The sequence below is a fragment of the Phyllostomus hastatus genome, unplaced genomic scaffold (genome assembly GCF_019186645.2).
Source record: "Phyllostomus hastatus isolate PE091 unplaced genomic scaffold, TTU_PhHast_1.1 phas_scaffold_78, whole genome shotgun sequence".
NCBI lineage: Eukaryota > Metazoa > Chordata > Mammalia > Chiroptera > Phyllostomidae > Phyllostomus > Phyllostomus hastatus.
This window is the reverse complement of record NW_025334041.1, coordinates 10,457,951-10,482,318: the sequence shown is the minus strand read 5'-3', so window position 1 is coordinate 10,482,318 and position 24,368 is coordinate 10,457,951. Positions and strand designations below refer to the sequence as shown.

The window sequence follows — 24,368 nt, the reverse complement described above, 5'->3', positions numbered from 1 at the left end:
TAAAAATAGAAAATTACCCTGTGGTGGGCTAACGTTGATTTATGCATCTCAGCTCTTCTGCCAATGCCTCCGCCAGTACCCATAAGCCTAAAAGGATGTATTCATGCTGAAGAACTATGTGACATTGAAGTAAGCCTATGAGGATTGGTGAAGTACAAGGGTGTACCTGCCTGGGTCTATTATGGACTTCAGAGGGTAAGTGGTCCCCTCCTCCAGGAAGCCATCCTAGATGACCACTTTTTCCCACCCTCTCATCTGGAGTAGACGGGTGCAGTTCCCTCTCCTCTGTGCTCCACAGAGTGCTGCTCAATTAGTGGGTACTAGATGTATGAAGGAGTGAGTGTGGGAATATGGCCCAGCAAACACACATTGATGTTTCTCTCTCTCTCTCTCTCTCTCTCCCCCTCTCCCTCCCTTCCCTTTCTAAAAAAAAAAATAAAATAAAATAAAAAAAAGACCACAATGAACTAAGATGTGCTTGGATATGCATTACCTGTGAACCTCAGGAATCCCCCCACTCCTTATCCTCCTTGGCTTCCCACGACCCCAGGGTTTTTTTTGTTTGTTTTGTTTTGTTTTGTTTTTATAAAGAAAACAACAAAAAGGAAGAAGACCGCGGTGACAGGAAGATGGTGGTGGGGTAAATATTCCAAATAAGGCCGCAAGGAATTTCAAAGCTGAGCACCAAGCAGAGTCACTGCCCCCTGTTTTTAGAAAAAGGTAACTAAATACATAAATATACCCTTAGTTTCTTTATAGGCTGGCGTTTCTACCCCGGAACTGCAGAGCGCGCCCTTGAGCGCCACTGTTCTGGCAGGGGCACTGCCGCAGGCTTACCTTGGCTGGAAAGAACCAGAAGAAGAGGTTGCTGTTGTAAGTCTTATTCACAGTGAGGAAGCCGCAGTAGCTCACCAAGTCCAGTCCTTGGAGAGGAGGCACGGCGCTCAGTCGTCTCCCTGGTGGGGGAAATTTTACCCAAGGATTAGAGAAATAATGCAGGGTTAGCCGTCTCCATCTCGACCGAAACCCTGCCCTCCCCCCACCCTGGGACCAGGGCTGGGATGGAGTCATGATCAAGGCTACGAGCGGGTGGGCAGAAGGGTCCCAATGGCAGCGCATTCCAGTGTGTTCAGGACAAGTGCACGTACTCAACCTGAACAACTTAGCCAAGGACGGTGACATCTTTCAGCTTTTCCTGGGGGTCCCCGATTATAATTTATGAGCGATGATAAGATTTTTATTAAGAGAGGAGAAAGATCACCTAATCTCAGCCCCACTCTAGAAAGGTAAGTAAACCAAGGTGTTCCGGTTGGGCCACCTGGAAGGCCAGGGCAAAATAAAGTCACCTGACCCCAAAGGAGGGGCTGCAAGGATGACAAGATAGCTGAGTAGCCCTCCGCCGGGGGGGGGGGGGGCCGTGCTCCCCACATCCCCTTTATCATGAAAGCCAAGGGCCTGCCACCTCCATCAAGGGAGATGGACTGAGGCCATGGGGAGTGGGGGCAGCTGAGGACGGCCAGGGAGGATAGGGAGAGGCAGAGGTGAGACTGGGGTTGACCTTGTGTCTACTCAGAGAGAGCCAAACAGGACAATGGGACAGTTATAGAGGGCAGAGGTCCTGGCTGTCTTATGGCAGCAAAGGGAAGGGAACAGGGAGGCGGGGAAGGAAACACTCACACCGCTAAGGCCACTCCGGAGGAAATCACACTGATAGGAGAGAGCACTTAAAAGGCCTCTGTACATTAGGCGGTAAGTATAATTATTGTCCCCGTCTCACAGGTGAGAAAACGGAAGCACAGGCAGGTGAGGTGACTTGCCCAAGGCCACACAGCTAGGAGAGAAGGGGAGCTGAGGCCTGGACCTGCGAGGCAGACTGTGCTCCCTCCCCAACCTCCACACTGCTGCGCACTGGGGAGTGAGTCATAAGGTGGAAGCGATTATGATAGGGAAGCAGTGATTCGGGAGTGGAGAAGGAACAGAAATTCTGGGCACGGTGGGGAAGTGGACAGGGAAGTCTGAGTAAAGGAGAGCCCTTTCGTGATAACAAGGCCAGCGTCCCCCCAGAATCAAATTATTCCCGAGGGGCCGTGTCAGTCTGAGACACGCTGCGGTGGAGACTGGCGGGTAGACGGGAGTGGGTAAGGAAGCTCGACCCTGCGCACAGGCCACGGACGGAAGCTACTTTCAGTGGGTGCTGGAGTCCCCAGGCTCTGCGGTGCAGCGGCTCCCCTGTCCTCCCAACTGTGCATTCGGTGACATCAGACAGGGTGCAGCGAGCCATGGGCGGTGAGAGTGGCTGCACTCAGGGAATGCGTGCTACAAAGGGGGACCTACCCCCACCGGGCCGCTTGCTAAACTTCCACCAGCAAGCACACTGTGGCCCCGGGCCACAGCTTCCTCTTGGCAATCGGACCTGCCTCCCCAAAGGGGAACTGTCCTCTGTACCACACTGCTCCTTTTCCCTGGGACTCCCATGATGCTAGCGCTACTACTGACCACCTTTGCGTAGGCAGAGATTTGGCCTCTCTGGGCTCCGGTTTCTCACCTAGGAAAGGTGGATGACGTTAAGTCCATGCACAAAAAACCTGTAGAAAACAAGCCAGTTTGCAGGGAGCACTGCTGTTGCTATCTTTGAAATGCATCCACTGAGTGGAAGCGGGGGTGTCTGGAGGCAGGGACGATGGCGGGGACGCGGGGAAGGTGTCAAGGGGCAGCTTCCAGAGGGCCCTGCTAGGGAAGCTTGGTGAGACAAGTGTGGTTCTGAGGCGGACAGGCCCGGGTGTGCAGTCCTGATTAGGCTTCCCAGCGAGTCGCGCCACCTCTCCGAGCCTCTTTCCCTTCATGCCCAACGCGGATGCCGACCTCCCCCATCCTGGGCTCTCTGTGAGGATGCAATGAAAACACGCCGACGAACCCTTCCCATGGAGCTGGCCAGAAGACAAGGGCTCGAGTAAAGGGAGGGGAGATCGTCTGCCCCGGCCACCCGGAGGGCAGTCCAGAAGACTTTCCCTTTTTCTGTCTCAGTCTAGTTCCCCCAGGGGAAGGTTGCTTAACCCGACCTCATCAGCTCTGCCCCTTCTCTTCCAAAGAGATCTACTCCCCTCCAGAAAAAAGAAAAAAAGGAAGGAGAGAGAAGGATTTGGAGAAAAAGCAAAGAGCGATAGATGTTTAGCAGGCACCGCTCCCCCACCCCACACCCTTCCCTCCAGCAGCCATTTCTTCCCTCTCCTCTTCCGTGCTTCTACCTCGACTGGACCAGAGAATTAACATCCTCCGGGTTCGGGCAGCCTTTAAAACACTCGTTTGGGGGCCATTTTAAAAACTGAGATATAATCAACCTATAACATGATGTCAGATGTACAACCTAATGATCAGACGTGTGTATGCACGGCACAGCTGGCATCGCAATACGCACAGTTAACATCTGTCACCACACAGCTACACATTTTGTCCTTGTGATCGGAACCTTTAAGATTTACCCTCTTAGCAACGATCAAATATGCAATGCCGTATTGTTCATTATACTCGCCATGCAGTCCCTTCCACCCCCAAGATGTACGTCTTTGATCGCTGGAAGTTGGTACCTAGAATACACTTCAGAAACGTTTTTCACAAAAATGGTTAATCTTCTCCAAGTCAGAGAACTCCCCGCAAGCCCTCCGAAAAAGGCGGGCAGAGAACTGGAGACGAGGGCCTGGGGAGGAGTGAGACGTGAAGCACGGAGGGGTGAGCCGGCGGCGGGGGAGGACTCGTGAAAGAACACAGTGAGAAAAGGGCAGGGTCCACGGAGAGCGAGGAGAGAGAAAACCTGTAAGAGGCAGGAGCTGGAGGGAATGGAATCTGGGGGTGGGTGATTGGATCGATCTATCTCCCGGAGACCAGCACAGCACAAGGCCCGCGGGCCTCCCCCGAGAATGACCCAGGCGCCCCCTCCCCTCTGAGCCCCCCCCTTTCTGAGGATCCCAAGTTGTTTCTTTGCTCCCCATACTTACTGTGGTCCATTTCCTACCTTGTTTTCTAGAGCAGGGGCTACTGGAAAACAAGGAATCTGTCTAATTTATTTTTGCACCCCTGGAGACATATCATGCTGACTTACACACTTAAGACAGTCAGTACATACCAAACCAGACAATAACATACACAATGAATGGATGAATGTTAATGAATGGATGAATGTTAATGAATGAATGGATGAATGGATGAACTAAGAGAGGCCACACTAACAATGCACTAGATTGAGCGTGGGCTGGGAACCAAAGTGTCCCAGGTTCGATTCCCAGCCAGGGTACATTCCTGGGTTGCAGGCCATAACCCCCCGCAACCGTGCATTTATGTTTCTCTCTCTCTCTCTCTCTCTCTCTCTCTCCCTCCCTCCCTCCCTAAAAAGGTAAATAAATAAAATCTTTAAAAAAAAAACCCCAAAAAATGCACTAGAATCAGTTTATTTCTACAAACACCTTTCAAGGCAGGCAGGCCTTATTAAACTCTTAAGAAGTTTAGAGAAAACTTTTCTCTGGCCCACAAGAACATGGTTCCCCCTGTTTCAAATATTAAATGTCCGTTAACTAAACCACAGTAAAGTAATTTAAAATTCTTTCAACTCAGATGACTTTTTAAATATTTTCAGATCATCAGTTCATCCTTCCAGAGTCTGTCAACTGAATGTGGACAATAAACCCCCAAGATGTAGGAGTCTTTTCTTCCTGGAACCAAAACTCACAGTACAAATGTTCAAAACCATTAAAGAGAGGAAAATGGCTTCTTAGTGGCAATGTCACTTCCTCCTTGTCATTTACTACGGTTCACAGGGTGAGTGATGTTACTAAGATCAAAAAGATCTTAGCGTGACCAAGGAGGGCACGACCCTCACATTCACCAAGACTCTGGCCACCGCCAGTACAAAGGAGACACCACCAGACCCTAAGTAGTAGTAAATTAAGAAGTAATAATAGCAAGTATCGCAGGTTCGATTCCCAGCCAGGGCACATTCCTGGGTTGCAGGCCATAACCCCGAGCAACCGCACATTGATGTTTCTCTCTCTCTATATCTCCCTCCCTTCCCTCTCTAAAAATAAATAAATAAAATCTTAAAAAAAAAGAAGTAATAATAGCAAAATATTCTTTAAAATTTGTGAAAATGCAGTGTTTGTAAACATGCTAAAATTTGCCTCCTAGATTCATTTTGTTTTAGACAGTAAGGACATGTTCTTTGCTGCAGAGAAAGTAAACATGCTCTTATAATTACATAACGCTAAGCCGGCTAATTGGAGATTTTAAAAATAAAAATTTTCCTTGTCTTTGTGAATGACTGTTCGCTTCAAAAATGTTCCGTTGCAGTATTAGACTCACGTTCTTAAGGCTTTGACAGACTCAACCAACAGAAGAGATTTAGGGGAGCGAGGTGACCAGCTGTCCCGAATTTCCTGAGCTTTCAGTCAAGTAGATGAATAAAATTATCCTTAATGATGTTATCAGGGCTGCGTGTGAATACCCAGACGTACCAGATTGTAGATCAACCACTTAAAATTCCAACAGGAGACTTTGACGGTGTAACAGAACATTGGAAAGTGACAGTACAACAGATTTAATATTTTATCATTTATTTTTAATACATTTTATTTATTATGCTATTACAGTCATCCCCACTTTATTCCCCTCTGCCCTACACACCCCTCCCACCCACTTCTCCCCGCTTTTGTTCATGTCCATCGGTCGAACATGTAAGTTCTTTAGCATCTACGTTTCCCATACTATTCTTAATCCCCCCTATTTTCTACCTACCATGTATGCTACTTATTCTCTGTACCTTTTCCCCCTCCCCCTCCCCATTCACCACTGATAACCGTCCATATGATCTCCATTTCTGTGATTCTGGTCTAGTTGTTTGATTAATTTGTTTTTGTTTTTGGTTTTGTTTTAGGATTGGTTGTTAATAGCTATGAGTCTGTTCTCATTTTACTGTTTACATTTTTTACCTTCTTTTAGTTAGATAAGTCCCTTTAACATTTCATATAATAAGGGCTGGGTGATGATGAACCCCTTTAACTTGACCTTATCTGGGAAGCATTTTATCTGCCCTTCCATTCTAAATGATAGCTTTCCTGGATAGAGTAATCTTGGATGTAGGTCCTTGCCTTTCATGACTTTGAATACTTCTTTCCAGCTCCTTCTTGCCTATAAGATTTCTTTCGAGAAATCAGCTGATAGTCTAATGGGAACTCCTTTGTAGGTAACTGTCTCCTGTTCTCTTGATGCTTTTAAAATTCTCTCCTTATCTTTAATCTTGGGTAATATAATTATGATGTGCTTTAGTGTGTGCTTCCTTGGGTTCAACTTCTTTGGGACTCTGAGCTTCCTGGACTTCCTGAAAGTCTATTTCCTTTGCCAGATTGGGGAAGTTCTCATTCATTATTTTTTCAACTAAGTTTTCAATTTCTTGTTTTTTGTCTTCTCCTTCTGGCACCCCTAAGATTTGGATGTTGGAATGTTTAAAGTTGTCCCAGAGGTTCCTAAGCCTCTCCTCATTTTTCTGAATTCTTGTTTCTTCATTCTGTTCTGGTTGAATGTTTCTTTCTTCCTTCTGCTCCAAACCATTGGTTTGAGTCCCAGTTTCCTTCCTGTCACTGTTGGTTCCCTGTACATTTTCCCTTATTTCACTTTTCATTACCTTCACTTTTTCCTCTATTTTATGATGATACTCAGCCAATTCTGTGAGCATCCTGATTACCAGTGCTTTGAACTCTGCATCTGATAGGTTGGCTACCTATTTATCACTCAGTTGTACTTTTTCTGGAGCCTTGATCTGTTCTTTCATTTGGGCCATTTTTTGGCCTCAGCATGCCTGTTATGTAGTAAGGGGCAGAGCCTTAGGTATTCGCCAGGGTGGGGCAACCCTTGTCCCTGTGTTGTGACGCTGTATGTGGGGGAGGGGTCCGAGAGGGAACAATGCCACTTGTTCAGCTCTCTGCAGATTTCAGTCACTTCTCCCACTACCCACAAGCAAATTGGGCCCTTCTGGTGCTGATTTTCTGGTGGGTGGGTTTGTGTACGATCTAGGACCCTGTGGGTCTTTCCAATTAACTCTCCTGTGAGGCTGGGGGTTTCTCCTGCTGCTGCCCCAACCCCCACAGGTGTTTTCAGTCAAAGGTTTGAGGCTCTATTTCCCCGAGCTGGGGCCCTGGGCTGTGTGGTCTGTCTGCTCCCTGGTTGTTCCTCTCAGTTTATCTGCGCACGCATGTGGGACTGCCGGGTTCGCCAGCTGCCACCTTGCCCTGAGTCCTCTTCACCTGGCTGCCTGTCTCCACCCCTCCTTCTGGTCCGGGTGAATGTATCTTTTTTAACTCCTTGGTTGCTGGACTTCCATACAGTTCCATTTTTCTGGCAGTTCTGGTTGGTTTTAAATTTGTTGTCATCCTTCTTTTGGTTGTGTGAGGAAGCAAAGTGTATCTACCTAGGCCTCCGTCTTGGCTGGAAGAGATTTAATATTTTAAATATTGTCACTCCTCAGATGGTGGTCTATCAGGGCTGGCATGGAGGGACAAAAGGTGAAACTGTGTCCCTCACAGTCATTCTTTGCTCCTGCTGATGACCGTAACTGCAAGGCTCCTGGTCAAGAAACACAGGAACGAGAGGTGTGGACGCTCTCTCGGGTGGATTTCTCTCTATGCCTCTCTCTCTCTCTTTTTTTTTAAGATTTTATTTATTTATTTTTAGAGAGGGAAGGGAGGGAGAAAGAGAGAGAGAGAAACATCAATGTGTGGTTGCTGGGGGCCGTGGCCTGCAACCCAGGCATGTGCCCTGACTGGGAATCGAACCTGCGACACTTTGGTTCACGCTCAATCCACTGAGCTACGCCAGCCAGGGCTTACTATGCCTCTCTCTTGATTGCACCAGATGTCTGACAGAGACACACGATGGCCACTTTCACATGATGCCTTTAACTGTTCTCCTCACTCGGATGCACAAGCCCTTTGCTATTTACCCACATTTTGCCCAATACCCTCAAGTCTGGAGCTGGCCACATCGCACAGTGGTTCATACCTCGGGCTCTGGAGTCAGCAGAGGTGGGTTTTAATTCCATCTCTGCCACGTCCTAGCTTCAAATAGCCCTGGGTAAGATACTGAATTTCTCTGGGCCTCCTTTTCTCATCTGGAAAGTGGGAACGGTAGTTATGCTTTCTTCATGAGGGTTGCTCTGGGCATGAAATGAACTAATGTGTGTGTGAAGCACAATGCCTGGCACACAATGAGGTCTAAAATGCAAATTCTATAAATATTTACTGAGTGCTGATTACATAGAGACACTGTGCTATGTACTGGAGACTTAATTTTTTTCAGTGGTGGTTACTTGTTATGTTTCCTTACAACTATGACTATTTTCTCTCTGGATTGTGCCCACCAACCAGATAGCTTGCTTCTCAAAATCTCCAGCATGCCCACCTCAAATGCAACCCTTCAGTTTTCCGACATGCACTGCCTTCTTCTTGAATTGTTTCGTGTGTGAGTATCAGGTTACACTCCAGGAGAGCACAAGCTCTCAAATGAGAAAAAATCAGAGCAGGCATATCACAGAGCAGGTGTTGGCAAACGTGGGTCATAAACACATCTCTGCTAATAGTACCTGCAGCCCCTTGGACAGATCATGGGAGGCATGCGAGTCTCGTCTGCAGATCAGTAGGGCTAGTTATGAGTGTTTCATTCCTTCTCAGTTCTAACTGACATGGTTTGCTTTGATTTACTGTTAGTGGACATAATCTAAGGCATCAGTGTGCTCTTACTAAAGCCGCCAAAATAACACATGGGTTCCAACGTGGAAGATTTGAATTAACAATGTTTTTTTGCCTCTTTATGCATGTCTGGTGATATGAGCCTTTACTGGTAGGCTACCATCTATTCAGCATTTTTCTATGGCAAGTAAAAATGAGTCTTTTCAAAAAACAAACTGACTATGTTATCTAACTATTTTATCAAATGTACACTAATTACATCATCAAAGTTTTCCACCTTTTCTGAGAAAAGAGACCGTGAAACATGGAACCAATGGGTATTTCAGAAAAGACATACAAACAGGACTCAAATGTACTCTTAAGATACGATAATATTTTGGTTTTAAACCAAACAACAAAAACAACGACATCCTATTGGCTAGGAGAATGTTTCAAATGACGGAAAGTTGCTTTATTTGAACTTTCCATGTGGATTTTTTTTTTCATCTTTAAACAGATCACTTCCCTACAGCTTTCAGTGTCACTCCCACACTCCCATGACATCTACCAACCCAGCGGCCGCAGAGGCATTAACTCTGCCCACCCTCCTGTGATAGGGGATAAACTTCGGTCCTCCAGAGCAAACACCAAGCCTATGGGGGCACCTGTGCTCCAGACGCCATGCCTCTCGGCTACTCAAAGAAAGGGCTCCAGCAAGAGCTGCCCCCACCCAGCCTTCCCCTTCTGCTAGACCAGTTCTCAGAGGCTCTTCCCGAGCCCACAGCTTCCTCCAGCCAGCACCCCATTTCTCTGCTTCCTTTCAGTATCAGCTCCTCAAACTGCTGCCTATATCCTCTTAGAGTTCGGGAGCCCCTGAGGCCCAGAAAGATGAATTTATCTACACAGTGCTTTATCTAAGCGTTAAGAGCAGAATCTGGGCATAAAATTTAGTCTCTGATGACACCAAATGACAACTCTTTTCCCATTAATAATAACAACAGAAAATCCCATTTACAAATAATATTTAGAGAGCAATTTATGGGATATTAAGTGTTTCCATGTGCATGTTCTCATCTGATTCTTATAATACCCCTGCACTGTGGGTATGCTGTTACATCTCCATCTCGTTAATGAGGAAACTGGGCCTAGGCTGTTTGGGGGTAACCTGCCAGGCAAGGGGGCCCAGCACACTGGCTGTGAACGTAGATTCTGCGGTGAGGCTCTCTGGGTGTGGAGCCTGCCTCTGCCAGCTGGTGTCTGTGTGCCTCTGAAAAGGAACTTCATCTATTTCTGCTTAGTTTCTTGTGTGTTCCTTAGTTCCTTGGGTTGTCCAGATGTTTAAATGGCTGTAAATATCAATGGGATATTTGGAACCTGTAACTGACACACAGTCAGTTCTAAGGCTGGTGTTAGCCTTATTAAGTGTCCAGTGGCAGACAGGCAGTGTACTAGTTCTGTAGACAGAAGTTCAGGGACCCACCCACTAGATAAACTGGCGCCAATGGACTCTCATCTTAGCTTGTAACTCAGATAATATGTGACAGCCAATCATCAGTATGTGAACTAAAAGGAGTGAGTGAAAATATCAGAATAGACTGGGGATCCTGGAGGATAATTGTTTAGAAAAGCAACAACTACTGAAAGTATACCAGGGGTTTTCTGATTGGACTTACCTTCTACGACTTTCCCAGCTTCGATGTAGGGAGTAAGATATAGTGGCTGCCCTTTGTCTCCCCCATCACAAGGCACAGAGCCGTGGGTGTTTCCGGACCCGAAGTAAAACAGCCCACGGCCACTAGGGCAGAGCATCAGCAGGGCCAACAAAACAGCCTCCTTCCACATGGCACCGGCCAGTCGCTCTCAACCTAGGATGAAAACAACAACAGTTCTGCAATGAATCAGAGGAGTAAATAGTTCCCTAGCCTTTCACGTGCAAGATAGTAATTGATTCACTCAAAAAAAAAATTGTGTGTAAAGGTCCTTTGCTAAGCACCTTGCATACCACCTAATTAAAACAGGCCGGATCCCTGCTCAGTCTGAAATTAACGGTCTACTGGGGGGCTGGGTTATGCAAGAGATTTACTATTTAATTGGAGAAACAATTTGTATTTCTAAAACTATGGTCTGGAAAGCAAATTCAATGGAGGATTAAAGCGTCAAGACAACAAAGGCTCTGTAATTAATCAGCAAATAAGTGGTTGTGACAGTTTACCACTACGGGAAGGCAGAGGACGGAGAACACACTTCAGGCCGAGGGAAGCTGGGAAAGCCTGGGCAAGGTCAGGGGTGACAGAAAGGCGGTGGGCCTCAGACGGGCGGGAGGAACGAGGTAGACATCGCTGGGGGGTGGGGCACCGGGAACAGCGGTGAGACCATTGCAGGGAAATTTCAAATCACCAAAATGGGTTTCTTCTTCCCTCTGCTGTCTCTTACAAAGGCAGTAACCTCTGCATCCAAGAACCAAAAGAGAGAAAAGGAAGAGAGGGAGGATTCCACAACTATCTTTCGGTCCCTGCCCCCGGCTTCAAACTTGATTAACACAAACTTCCAAGGTTCTTCAAATCTGATATTTGCTTAGAGTGTTCATCTGGGCTGATAATAATAATGGCCTAAAATTGTATGGTGATTTCCCTAACTTGTAAATAAACATGTAAATTGCATTTATGATGGGCTTCCTTTTGCATTTCTAGCTGATTCGCTCAGGAGAGTGAGGATCACTATCAGCAGTGTTAGTTAAGGGAACGTGACTCCAGAGCATGCGTCAGGCAAGACTCGAGAGTGGAGGGATCAGAACGAGAGCCCAGCCAGGGTCAGGACGAGGACATACAGGGATTCTGGGGGAAATACGGGGTCAAATCTCATCTTTTTTCTAAAATGTTGATATTGTTTTCAAAATGGGTTTTTGGGGGGGGCCTTGATTTTGATTCTTTTCAAATAGTATGTTAAAACACTATTTATCTTGGTTACTGAGCTTTTGGGGCACTGTTAAGTGTTTCACCCAAGGCGGTGCCTCTCTTGCTTCACCTAAATGCTGACCCTGCTGAGTGTTCTGATGCCCTGCATCAGTGCTGGTACAGGACTCGGCCTCACCACTCTCTAAGCATGATCCAAGTTTTCGGTTCTAAAGTCTTAGTAAGATACATGAAATAAATAAACACTCCATTCACTGAGATTACTGGATGCAAAATGAAATATGCAATTATGCAAACATCATGCCTGCTTTTGGTGCTTTAAAATGCCAAACCATTATAACATCTTAAAAACACAAAATGTGTGAAAATCGATTACCACCTGCTCATCACAACCCAATTTGGCATAATATGAAAATGCTGGTTGTAGCAAATTTAAAAAGGTTTTCGGCCACATTACTCCAATGAGATAAAAATCTGTAATTGTAATTGGATTGAATATATAATCTTTGTATAGGATTATATATTCAGCATATAAAACCCTTAATAAAGTCCTCATCCTTAACTAAAGAAGCCTAATCATATACAGTCTGTACTTATAATTTGCTTTTGCCTATTATTGACTATAATAATGAACAACATGAATTTAGAAACTGAAATTAGGTTCCCAAGAAGCCCAAGGGTAATGACCACTATGGCACTAATAAAATATTTTTAAAATTATGTGACCTTGTTGTGCTGATGTTTTAATAACAGCCACTTTCAAGGAATGCTTGAAGTCAACAATCTTACTCTGTAGCTCGCTTAGAAAAAAAAGGCTGTGGTATTAAAACATACTGGAAGAAGCTCTTCCAGTAAAAGGTTGTTTTTCCTGGGGGCAGAAATGAGACACTAATCATGCCATCCGATTTCTCAGGCTTGCTGCTGCAAACCTCCAGCCCCCTTAATGGAAGGCATTAATATTTGAACAACCAGCGTAGTTAGAGCACTTCCCCTGTAAGCAGATGTTGACTCAAAGATGTTAAAGAAAGGTGAAACTGTTCTCATTTTAAATGACATATCTAATTCATAAAAGTTACGAGTTGGGTCATTTTACTAGATCTCATTAACATTTAATCAAACAAGTGTTAAAGTCGTGGTTTCCCGTGTAGGGGAATTAAAGCAACATTTTTCATTTCCTGGTGTTCATTTAACTGTCGGAATTCCTGAACTGGGCTAAGCTGCCATCTCTCCTAATGAAATGAAAGCTGTTATCATAAATAGAGAAGCCTTTTTTCTTCACAGCCTTCTCAAATGTTTTGCTTATCATAAACTAGCCTGAATTTTTTTACTTTTTGAATGAGTACTTCTAAACTAATAAACCTTGTACCAGAAGCTATTATCCATAGAGGTGAAAGAAAAAATGATTCACCATATATTTTATCATATGTCTATTTGAAATAGTATGAAAACACTGGCACAATTTCCAGTCCAAATATATCATATTGAAGGATTCAGACAAACTGTTCCATTTAATACATGTTTAGAAACAATAAAATCCAGGAATATTGGCAGAATCAAATAAGCCAAAGGTCAAAAGTATATGACTGTCTTACTAAACATTAAATGTTACAGTTGAAAACTATATGGACAATGTACAATTTTTATATAAGCAAAGTTATTTATCACAGTGTTTTGAAGAATAAAAACAGTCAACAATGTAAAAATTTAAGATAAAAGCCCTGGCTGGTGTAGCTCAGTGGATTGAGCGCAGGCTGCAAACCAAAGTGTTGCAGGTTCGATTCCCAGTCAGGACACATGCCTGGGTTGCAGGCCATGACCCCCAGCAACCGCACATTGATGTTTCTCTGTCTCTCTCTCTATCTCCCTTCCCTCTCTAAAAATAAATAAATAAAATCTTTTTAAAAATTAAGATAAGTGAGTTCCTGTGCACCAAAAAGATAAAATCATAAATAGCGATTAATATGACTAGTGATTAATAATGCTTTGAAAAATATACTAAAATATTAGGTAGATAAAAGCAGGCTATTAAATCAGATACTGGTATTTTCTCTTCATTTAACACTTCTTAAGAACTTCTACATTTTCTACTACTAATCTTATAATCAGGAAAGAAATAGTTTTTGGTTTTGAAGGCAAAGCGTATCAGCTGATAAACATGGCCAAACAGATGCTTGTTTTTTCCCCTTCTCGCTACCGGTTATGGCCTGTTGCACTTCCCAGGAGTGACGCCCTGTTTGTTCTTTTACAGCAGGTCCTTCTTCCCCAACATCCTGATCCCCTGAAGCCCTAGGCTGACCTCAGAGACTCAGAGTGTGTTTTCTCTTCAGCAAATTAGAAGGCTCTGCATACATGTGAGATTGCTACAATAATAGTTATTATTCTTACATTTGTGTTTAATTCTGCTATAAATAGAGCCTATAGCAGATGTGCATATAATTGGTGCGAGGCAAATACTTGTGGAACGAATGGATCCAAAAAAATGAATCATGATATTTTAGACCTAGATGAGATAATACATGCTCGCATGGTCCAATTTTTCATCGTCCCAACTAGGAAACTGAAGCCAGAAAGTTAAGTAAGTGACTTGCTTAAGATTACACCACTGGTGAGCAGCAGAGCCAAGCCAGACTCACAGCCAGGACTGTCCATGGCTCGAGACCCACGAACTGCATTCCCCTCTCCCGTCTCTGGTCACAGCTGCATTTAGATAGCCTGGCTCTGACCGTCGCAACAGGTGACACAGCCTGTAAGGGTCCTAGACCCTTTCCAAGCCTGGTAGAGGATGTAGTAAAATAAATACATTTAAAAAAAGAAACACCAGTGAGTAAATCTTTCCAGAGAAATTTGGTTCTTAGAAGGAGTTCCTATCCAGGGTCAGCCATGACGGATTCAGTGGGCCGTGGGCAGGACAGTGACTCCTCTGCGTCCCGGAACTTGGCGAACCACTTGTTGGACATGGCCATTGTTGCAAATTACACCACAAAAATTTACCATTGAATAAGTTATACTGAAAAAATGTCACAAATACTCAACATTCATCACTTCCGAACTATTTCACTGCATTTTAGTATTCTCTGTGTTCTGGAGTTAAGTTTCTCTGTGTGTCCGGTGGACAGATTATCTAATGGTTTGCTGCTGCACAGTTCACTCCAACTCAGTGTTTAGTGACGTCTGTCGACAGCTCACCATCACCCACGGTGGGAATATTTACACCAGGGACCTCAGCAGACACCACAGGTCGGGGCTCCCCTGCCCCACTCCCAAAAGCCAGAAGAGGCAAAAGGGAAAGTCCCGCTGAGTTGCCATCTGTGTGTGGAAGCAGCCAGCGACACACTCAGATACGCAAGGGCCCGAGAGGAAACCTGCCACTGGGAGGCGTGTGTTCTACCGACGAAGAAGAACTGAGAACAAAAACTTCAGAATGAGGACGCGAAACCAGAGCCACCAGTTCAAGCAGCGCTTGTGTTCTCTCCATCTCTCTTTCCAACTTCTCCGTTTTGCATTACAGGCTATTCCAGTTACAGGATAAAAGTTGTTTATGTAGCCCTGGTCAGGTGGCTCGATTGGTTGGAGCACCGTCCCATACACCAAAAGGGTTCGGTTTCGACTCCCAGTCAGGATTCATGCCTAGGTTGCTGTTTCTGTCCCGGGTTGGGGTGCATACAGGAGGCAACCAATTTATGTTTCTATCTCTCTCTCTCTCTCTCTTTCTCCCTCTCTCTCTAAAATCAATAAACATATCCTCAGGTGAAGATTTTAAAAATTGTTTATGTAATAATTGTTATAGATGCAATTAAAACAGTTATTTGGGGCCCCCATACATATTTAACTGACTTAAATAGCTCTCAACATAACAAAACATTCCCCCAAGCAAACAAACAAACAAACAAAACCAGGCCAACTAACAGACATTTCCAAGAAATCTGTAATTTAAAAAGGACTCATTCATCTGTCAACATTATTCATGTATATCCAAAACATTTGAATCCTGTAATAAGAGGCTATTGTGCAACCCTGAGTTAAATACCAACTCTAAGCCCAAATCCACCTATTTTGCAAAAAAAGATTTCCATGCAAATGATAGAAGAAACCCTCTGTTTGGAAGGATCCACTATTCATCTTCCCTATGACGTCATGTTAATTTCTAAAGTTGATCTTCGAAGCGCTCTGTTCCCTGAGAGCACACAGCACACGCCACACCAGGGAAGGGGCTCCTTTTGCTGAAGTGGCCCTGAGACCAAACGTCCCTATCTCCTTGTCACAGGCCTGCCCCTCTGGCACCAGAGCTTTGGTGTCTCACCTTGCAGGTGAGTTTGTCGTCCCCATCTCTGCCATTGCATCCTTGGACTCGCAGAGACGGGAGACACACTGGAGTTACGTGGCAGGCAGAGAATGAAAAGAATCAGGAACAGGAGATAATAATATCATCTGACACCCTACTAGGGAGTGTTACCTTGAAATCTTACTGCAACCAGAAGGAAAATTTGAGTAGGGGTGGAAGCAAAAAGTAGACATGTCCCAAAATGTTAATAAGAGCTGTGAAATAGAAAGACCATCCCTATGATCAAAGTCATCATCGTGATAAGGATACCAATCATACCTATTAATTATTAAATGCTTCCTGGTTGCAGAACTGTGCTAATTGCTTTATAGTTTTATTTCTGACCAGCACCATGCAGGTGCTATTTTCATCCCATTTTACAGGTGAGCAACTGAGCCTCAGAGGATTTAACTCACTTGCCCAGGTTCATGTAGCTAATAAGTGGTAGGACAAGGAATTCAGGCCAGTCCTTAGTGGTCTCCAGAGGCCATTCTGTACTCCTAATACCAGAATCCCCCAAAAGGTGCTACATGGGCCAGGGTCCCTCTTTCTTATTCAGGTAAGCTTGGAAATACTGCCTACTATCTCCCCCTGGACTTAAATTATTATATTGCTGAGAAGTGTGAAAGCTGCATTTGGGCTAACACCGGTCAGGAAACACGTCTCTGGGTGAAGCCCACCTTGAGGAAGCAGTGCAAAGGCCCTGAGGTGCAAACAAGCTTTGTTTGTCGTCGGTTGGTGTGTGGCAGGAAAAGAAAACTCCAAAGGTTTCTTATGCTCTGTAACTGTAACACTTGCAAAGTTTCACACAGGACTGTAGAAGCTGACAAGTCGTAACCAAAGCAACGGCCAGTTACTCAAGGTCGTACACAGACTCCCATGATAAGCTCCTTGCTCCTTGCTTCTGCAAATTCCTCCTGAGTTTTCTCTTTGTCTCCCATGTAAAGTAGCTGGATGTAACTTCTGCATTCGGCTTCTGTAACCTTGCTTCGCCACGTAGGTAGGAAGCCCGGGACTATTTAAACCCCGGGAGAGTGAGGATCGGTGCTCAGAGGATTTGGATGTTAGCCACCCGCTCTGGGCCCCCGGGTAATAAAGTTCGTGCTTCATTATCTCCCCGCGTGTGGGTGGATTTTCCACAACAGGTGGGTGTACAGGGAATGAAGGAGGAAGTGGCACGTGGCGAGTGTGGAGGATAGTCAGGGTGCACGTATGTGGAGTCTTACCTGTATTCATATGCAGTAGTATTTCATTTTAATTGCAAGGGGAGACCACTGCAGGCTTTTAAGTGAGCGGGTAATGCACTCTAATTAGACTTGTGGAATGTAATGTGAAATGATCACATTGGTTGCTTCCTAGCAAGTGGACTTCAGGAGGATAGGATGGAATCAGGATACCAATTAGGAAGCTGATGTAGCAATCCAGGAGAGGGGGTAGAGGCTGAGGTCAGAGAGTAGCAGCAGTGCTGGTGAGAAGTGGTCAGCTACACTTTGAAGGCACAGCCATCCATATTTGTTAATAAACTGAAATATAATGGGAAGGAGCAAGCATGACTTCAAAGTTTTTCGCCCAAAGTGACTGCATGAATTGTTATGGGCTGAATTATTTTCCCCAAAATATATGCCGAAGTCCTTTGGAATGTGGCCTTCTTTGGAAACAGTGTCATTAGTTAAGTTAGAATGAGGTCATGCCGAACGAGGGTGGGGCTTGAATCCAATGTAATTCGTGTTCTAATAAAAGAAGAGAAACACAGGGAGAAGATGGAAGGCCATATAAAGACAGAGAGACACACAGGGAGAAGACGGCCATGTGAGCATGGAGGCAGAGAAGGGAGTGATGCATCTACAAGCCAAGACACGAAGACAACTGGCAGATGCCAGAAGCTACAAGAAGGAAGGAAGCATTCTCTCCTGCAGGGCTCAGAGGAAGCGTGGCCCTGGCTACATGGTGATTTTGCACTCGCAGCCAGCAGAACCGAGAGACGAGATGCCCCTGTTGCTTTGGCCACCCAGTGAGTGGTATTTTGTTCCAGCTGCCCCAGGACACTGTGTTACATGGGGAGTGGGACCACTCCAGAGGTTGGAGAGACAGCAATGCTGTTCTTAGAAAAGCCCTAAGTCCAGAGTTTCTATAAGACAAAGCCAGGTGAGGAAACTGAGGCTGAATGTTTCGCAAGTCCCAGATTCATTTTCCCAAGCCCCCCCACTCAGACACTAAATAATAAAGCTGGAATCTGAAGCCAGGTGTAGGTGGCTCCAAAGTCTGTGTATTTCCCATGTATCACTGTGTAAATAACAGACAATAACAAAACCCGCCTCTGGGCAAACTTTGACAGCAGCAGAATTCCGGGTAAACAGGATCATCCCCTTATATTATTTGTAAAATGTACAGGTCCCGGAATGACAAATGATTTAAGAGCATGTTTATCTGCAAAGAAGTGAAAATCACATGCCCGGAGATTGCTTTACAATGGATTTCTGATGTACTCTCTTTAGTTTTAAAAATAAATTTTGGTGGGGGTCGCTGAAGCCCTCAGCCTTTTAAGACTCGTGACAAAAGCAGTGTCTTCCACTGAGAAATTCTTCATTTTTACTGAAGGAAAGGTAGCCCTATTCTTTCTAGAATCAGCCTCCTTTTGGCTACCTACCGTGATTAACACAGTACGCAGCCACAGTGGTTAGAAAGAGGAATACAATTTTTTATCCTGAGAACTGTACTATGACTTGGATTTTTCACCCATGGGTGTGGATTATGTTGACAAAAATCAAAAGTAATTCAGAACAACTCAAAAACTAAACTGATTACCTTCTTCCCTAAACATATCCCCACTTCCCTATTTTGTCTTGATTGAACACACTCTCAAGCACGGAAGCTGGAAATCCCGGACTGGCTGACTTCACGGCTTCCCTCTTGCTGCCTTTGTGCAGCCAGCCCACCGCCCACTGACTGTCCTGTGTGTTTTGTAAATCCCTCCTCTCCTCTCCAACCCCACTCCCAGGTCCCAACCCAGGTCTCTACCATCACTTGCCTGGACCAATGCGAATCTCCAAGCTGATGTCTAACCCTGACGTTAACTCCTACTTGAATAAATTTCTGCACTTCCCTCATTTGCTGCTGTCTGTCTTATTTTCTGGGGCCATAGGTTTTACCTTTTTTCCACCCTTGTTGTACAGCAGTATATAACCAAGACATAGGCAAGATACAAGCAGAAAGCAGAAAGTGGGTAGAAAAGCAGGAGGGAGCTAGAGAAGCCAGCGGAGAGAAAATCACGGAGGACGTCGTAGATGTGCCGAGTCTTTGTTCTCCGGTGAGTATGGACTCCTGAGAACTTCGGATTTGTAAAGAAGACAATGGCCAGAGTGTAAGGATGGATTTAAACTAAAAAGGCAGACGGCAGAGACACGATTTAGTAGGCTTTACAATAATCCAGAATAAAGATGATAAAGCCTAAGCTAGGGGTGGGAAATAGTAACCATGAATAGGGAAGACTGAAAATAATTCGAAGGCAAACTAATCAGGGCCTTGTGTGTGATGAAATGTTGTATGTTGAAACAGAACAGAACGTAGGATGAGCCCTAAATCTGACTTCGATGGATGGGCAGGTGGTGGTATCTTGAACTATGATTTCCCACTACTTGATTTCGTCCTGAAACGAATACATCAGTGCATTTGTGTCTCTCCCTCTCCCTCTCACTGTGTGTGTGTGTGTGTGTGTGTGTGTGTGTGTGTGTGGAGAGAGAGAGAGAGAGAGAGAGAGAGAAACATCAATGTGCGGTTGCTGGGGGTTATGGCCTGCAACCCAGGCATGTACCCTGGCTGGGAATCGAACCTGCGACACTTTGGATCGCAGCCCACGCTCAATCCACTGAGCTATGCCAGCCAGGGCCCACACTTCTTTTTAATATTATACTGAAGACACGTGAGATGAAATGCATACATATATAAGTCATACCAGGTACTGCAGGAAGACAGAAAATACTCTGCCCTCACCTTCTAACTGAGGTCTTGGGACAGACCCTAGCCACAGAATAGATGCTAAATCAATCTAATTTCCCTTGCCTTGTCAGTGGTAAGTTAATACAATAAGATGGTTTTACAGAGCTGAATATTCATTTGTGAATATTAACCTATGTCCTAAAATATTAGCATAGAAAGGGAGCGGGGAGCATGGGTTGCTAAATATTTGGATAAAGACTTGGTGGCTGTTGCATCCAGAATATATGTCACAGCTGAGGTTTGGTCTGGAAAATGTGGCCATCCTCGTGATAGGTTGTTATGGTTCCCAGACTAAGTGGGCGTTGCCTTGTGAAAAGATAGAGCAAATCACTAAATGACCTGACATCCCAAATGTGGAAAAGGTTTACGTGGACAAAGCACCGTGTATTCTGAGTCCTAGATAAAAAAGCATTTACCTTTCCCCCTTGCCTCCCCACTCTCACCTTACTCCCTGCCCCCACCCCCGGCCATGGCCCCGCCCCAGCCATGCCCCCTAGAGTAGGAGCAGGAGAAACCCCTCTCCAGTGGTAGGAACCTGCGTTTGGTTCGTGACTGCTATGACTGCAACAATACTGCAGATAGGACAGTCATTAAAATCCTAAGCGATATTTGGACACCTATATATTTTTTTTTCTGTTCCAGGAACTCCACGTACTCTGTTTTCCCTTAAGGTCTTGGCCTTCTTTCCTCCATGTGTACATTCTCATTTAGCCATGCCCTGATCACTAATGGCCAGTCTGGAGAGTTGTTTGGTCTTGACCTTGCTGTTGGGCTTTCCACCGCCTGTGGAGTCCTCCACGTGATTTCCCCATTGGCCCCTCAATCCCAAAGGAGCCTTGTAACAAGACCTCACCACTCCCTTTGAAATTCTTCCTCCTCTGACTTAACCTATTCTCATGGACACGCTATCTTTGTAGAAGCCCGAGCTCAACCACCCCGAGTCCTCCTGCCAAAGCAGCCGCAAAGTCCCACCCCTTTTCCTCTTGTCAATCTCTGCAATCCATTCGGTTCACAGTTTGACCCAGGACGTTTGCAAAGCCTCCCAACTCATCTCTCGGACTTTAGTGCCCCCATGCCGATGTCACCTAACCCTAATGCCAGAAAGAGCTTCCCAGGGCACAAGATACCCCAACTCCTCAAATGCTTTCAATGGCTCCAGACTACAAGCAGGATGCTTTAAGCTTTCTGCATGAAATTCAACATCTTCCACCATGTGACTCCAGCAGAACCTTCCAGACGAACGTCATAGGGCCCCTTCGCAAACTCTGCGTTCCCGCCCAATGAAACCCTTCCTTGTTCCCTAACTATATTCTGCCGTGTATGTCCTTACAGCTCAGCCCAGTGCCACACAAACACTAGGCTCTAATCGGTACCAGCTGAATGAAAAGAGAATTTAGGTGGGGGTTGCACTATAAAGTTCTCTCAACTTTTCTGAATGTTTGAACATTTTCATAATCAAACATTGGGGGAAATATTTGTTAATAAATGAGCAGATATCTTGAGAGTTGGGGTACCTCTACCACAGAGAACCTGGGGAACAAGGTGGGGGACAGGGGAGATGACTCTGTGTCTGAAAAAGCAAATTCTTACCCTCATATCTTCCCAGTATCCTTGGGTCTCCTCTCTAAACCTCCTCCCTGTATTCTGCTTCTAGTTCATGATGGTCTTTCTATTGCTACAATTGTTTATTGGCCCAAATGTTTATTTGTAAAGATGTATTTGGGTGAAAGCAATAAAGGAAGAGCAGGTGGTTTCTTGCTCAGGGTTGTACCTGCAAGATCTTGGAGGAAGAGAAATCTCAATACCCTGGTTTCAGTTCACTTATGCTTAGGGGCATAGGTTTTGTCAAGAAAGCACCAGATCGCTCTCTTGTGAACAGAGTCTATAATTGCTTAAATTGTTGAACTTGCAAATATACAGCATAACAGTTCAAACCCCATTCCTGGTTTTGGCTAGGAAAGTACATTTCTTAGCTTTCTGCCCTGCTTACCCCTCTCCCAAGTCAATCTGGGTAGGAATGCGACATTCTTATAGAGGCACCTTTCTAGCTGAGAGACACTTCCCTACTTACATTCTGTCTAGTGGTCTTGGTTCAGTCAATGCACACTCTACGTCGTTAAATCCCTGGCGATGTTAAACTAAAATAAACATGCTCCCTCTTTTAAATGAACTCTGCTTCCTGTTACGAATGGGGCAGTTCCTATTAACCTTGGGTGTTTGGTGCTAATAAACGGTCCGTGATGTTCTCCGAGGCAGTAACCGAGCTCTCCCTCCATCACTGTCTTTGCTCTGCGTGCACCAGGCTAGCATGCAACATTCTGTCTTTCCTCTGACAAACCCTATGCATCCTGAAACAAGGACAGAGCCATTAACAAATACTGTCATGTCGTTTGCTTCTTGTTTCTGTTTTGCCAAGAGGAATGAATTGGTGAGCTCAGTGGACTTGCTTAATACTCTTCTCAGGCATTTGAACCTCCTGTCAGTCAAAGCCCACTTATTTCTCAGGCTATAGAATCAGGTTAGTAGAAACTCACTGTAAATTGGTTTAAAAGCTAGATTCACATATGTTGGGGCGCCACTTATGCCTTTCCAAAACAGCCAGCTCCTATGTATAAAGACAGAAAGAATAAAATGGCTCCTTGCTAAGAACACTGACATTGTATTTTAGAGTTTCCACCAAATGATTAGCCTGGAGTAGAAGTCTAGAAAGCACGGCCCCCAAAGGCTCTCCACGACCTTACAGACTTTCATGTGCCAACACAGCCAGTGCACTTGACTTTAAAAAAAAATGTTCCAATTCTTATTTTGAACAGTTTTCTTAAAAGATATTTTTCAAGTTAGCAAAACGCATTCTTGTTGGATCTCTTTTTCTCCTAATGTTGCTGTTCTTACTCATCTTACACCAAAATAATAATAATAGTAATAATAAATAGTGTAGTAGCAGTAGTGGTGGTTGCTGTACATTTAAGGGGAGAGGAAAAGACAAGTGTCTGAAATGCAGAGACTGAGATTTAGTAATCTTGAATAATCCGCTCAAGGTCACCAACTAGCAAAAGGCGACCTGTGATTTCAGTCCATAAATACACGAAAGCCCATTTTTCCTTCACACAAAGCTGACCTCAAATGTATTGGGTGCTTGCGTTTCATCCCACTGGCTCCTACCAACTCCCTTGCAAGGCCCCAAGTCACTTGACAGGGAGCTGTCACTTGTCCCAAACTCCTGGTTTTCTCTTAATCCTACATTCCAGGAACAATGTTCATTCTCGTGTGCTTTGGTTTCTCAGATCAAGCCAAGTCTCCTTTTGGGGGGGCACACTCGGATCAAAAGCACCTCCCACCCCCACTTCTCCACAGCACCCCGAAATCAACATCCCAAAGAGACCCGTTGAGGGAGGAAGGGGATGCTGCTCCCATCTCGCATCTAGGGTCATGGGGGACCCCACAGCTTCACACTCCCCTGGAAGGGCTCCTGGACTCGGAGGCGCCTCCAGATCTGGAAGTAGCCCAGGTGCAACCGCCCGGAGCGTGCCAGGAGCCTTTGGGAGAGTTCCCCGGGGCTGAGCGCACCGGCAGCAGTGTCAAGGCTCCCCAGTACCCCATCCTGGAAACTATGGATTGGTCGAGACAACCGATCCGTTCCCATTCCACCGCGCGATCCGTTCCCATTCCACCGCGCTTTCTTCCTTCTGGCGGCTAACGGCTCCTGAGACCACCCGCTCTGCGCTCCCAGCGTGTGGCGTCCGGGTGAAGACTAGCCCGCTCTGCCCGCGCATCCCCCGAGGATTCCCGCACTTACGCAGGGCAGGGCAATCGGCACTCTGGTCCCCGCTGCGGTTCACCAATCAGGGAGAGGTCAGCCGCCCTTCCCCTCTCACCTCAGCACAAGCACCCTGCAGAAGGCGAGCTTTTAATGGCTCCTCTCAGCGACGCCCACCCTTGACCCTGACCTATCGGGCAGAAGGCATGTCCCCGCCTCCCCTCCCTGCGACCTGACTTCATCCCGTCGGCCCTTGCCCTCGAAGGGCTGGGAGCAGCCAGCACTCCCAGGGTGACACGTTAACAACGAACAGAGGAACAGCAGCTGCCAACTCCGTTTGTGCGTTCATTGGCACGTTTCGATTTTCTCCCCAAGTTTTTAAGAGATGCTGTCTTTGAATTTCAGCGCTGCATTTTGAAATTATCCCCCCCTCCCAGGCGTTTGCCCCTGGAAACCAAGTGGTGTTTCACTCCCAGTGTTTAAAAAGCCCACGTGTGTGCGTGGAGAGTCCACATCCCAATCCCTAACATGAGACAACTCTGAGTGCCAGCACTGAGTGCCCGATGCTTTCTCTACATTACTGCATAGGAACCTCATAGCAACCCGATGCGTTAGCACCATCACTATTCCCATTTTGCAGGTGGGAAGTGGATCGAGAGAGGCTAAGTACCCCATTC

At 45.6% G+C, this 24,368-nt stretch overlaps 1 protein-coding gene across 2 annotated transcripts in view; it reads right to left on the bottom strand.

The window, feature by feature from the left end:
- CPVL (carboxypeptidase vitellogenic like) overlaps positions 1–23,862 on the bottom strand; it is a 105,152-nt gene extending 81,290 nt beyond the window's left edge. For both annotated transcript variants that reach the window (XM_045828009.1, XM_045828010.1), the window contains exons 1-3: positions 23,731–23,862; positions 10,379–10,570; positions 838–956 (exon numbers count right to left, since the gene is read on the bottom strand). In XM_045828009.1, the coding sequence (XP_045683965.1) occupies positions 838–956; positions 10,379–10,547 (288 nt within the window). In that variant the 5' untranslated portion in view covers positions 10,548–10,570; positions 23,731–23,862. The remainder of the gene's footprint in view (positions 1–837; positions 957–10,378; positions 10,571–23,730) is intronic.
- Positions 23,863–24,368: the final 506 nt, after the last annotated feature.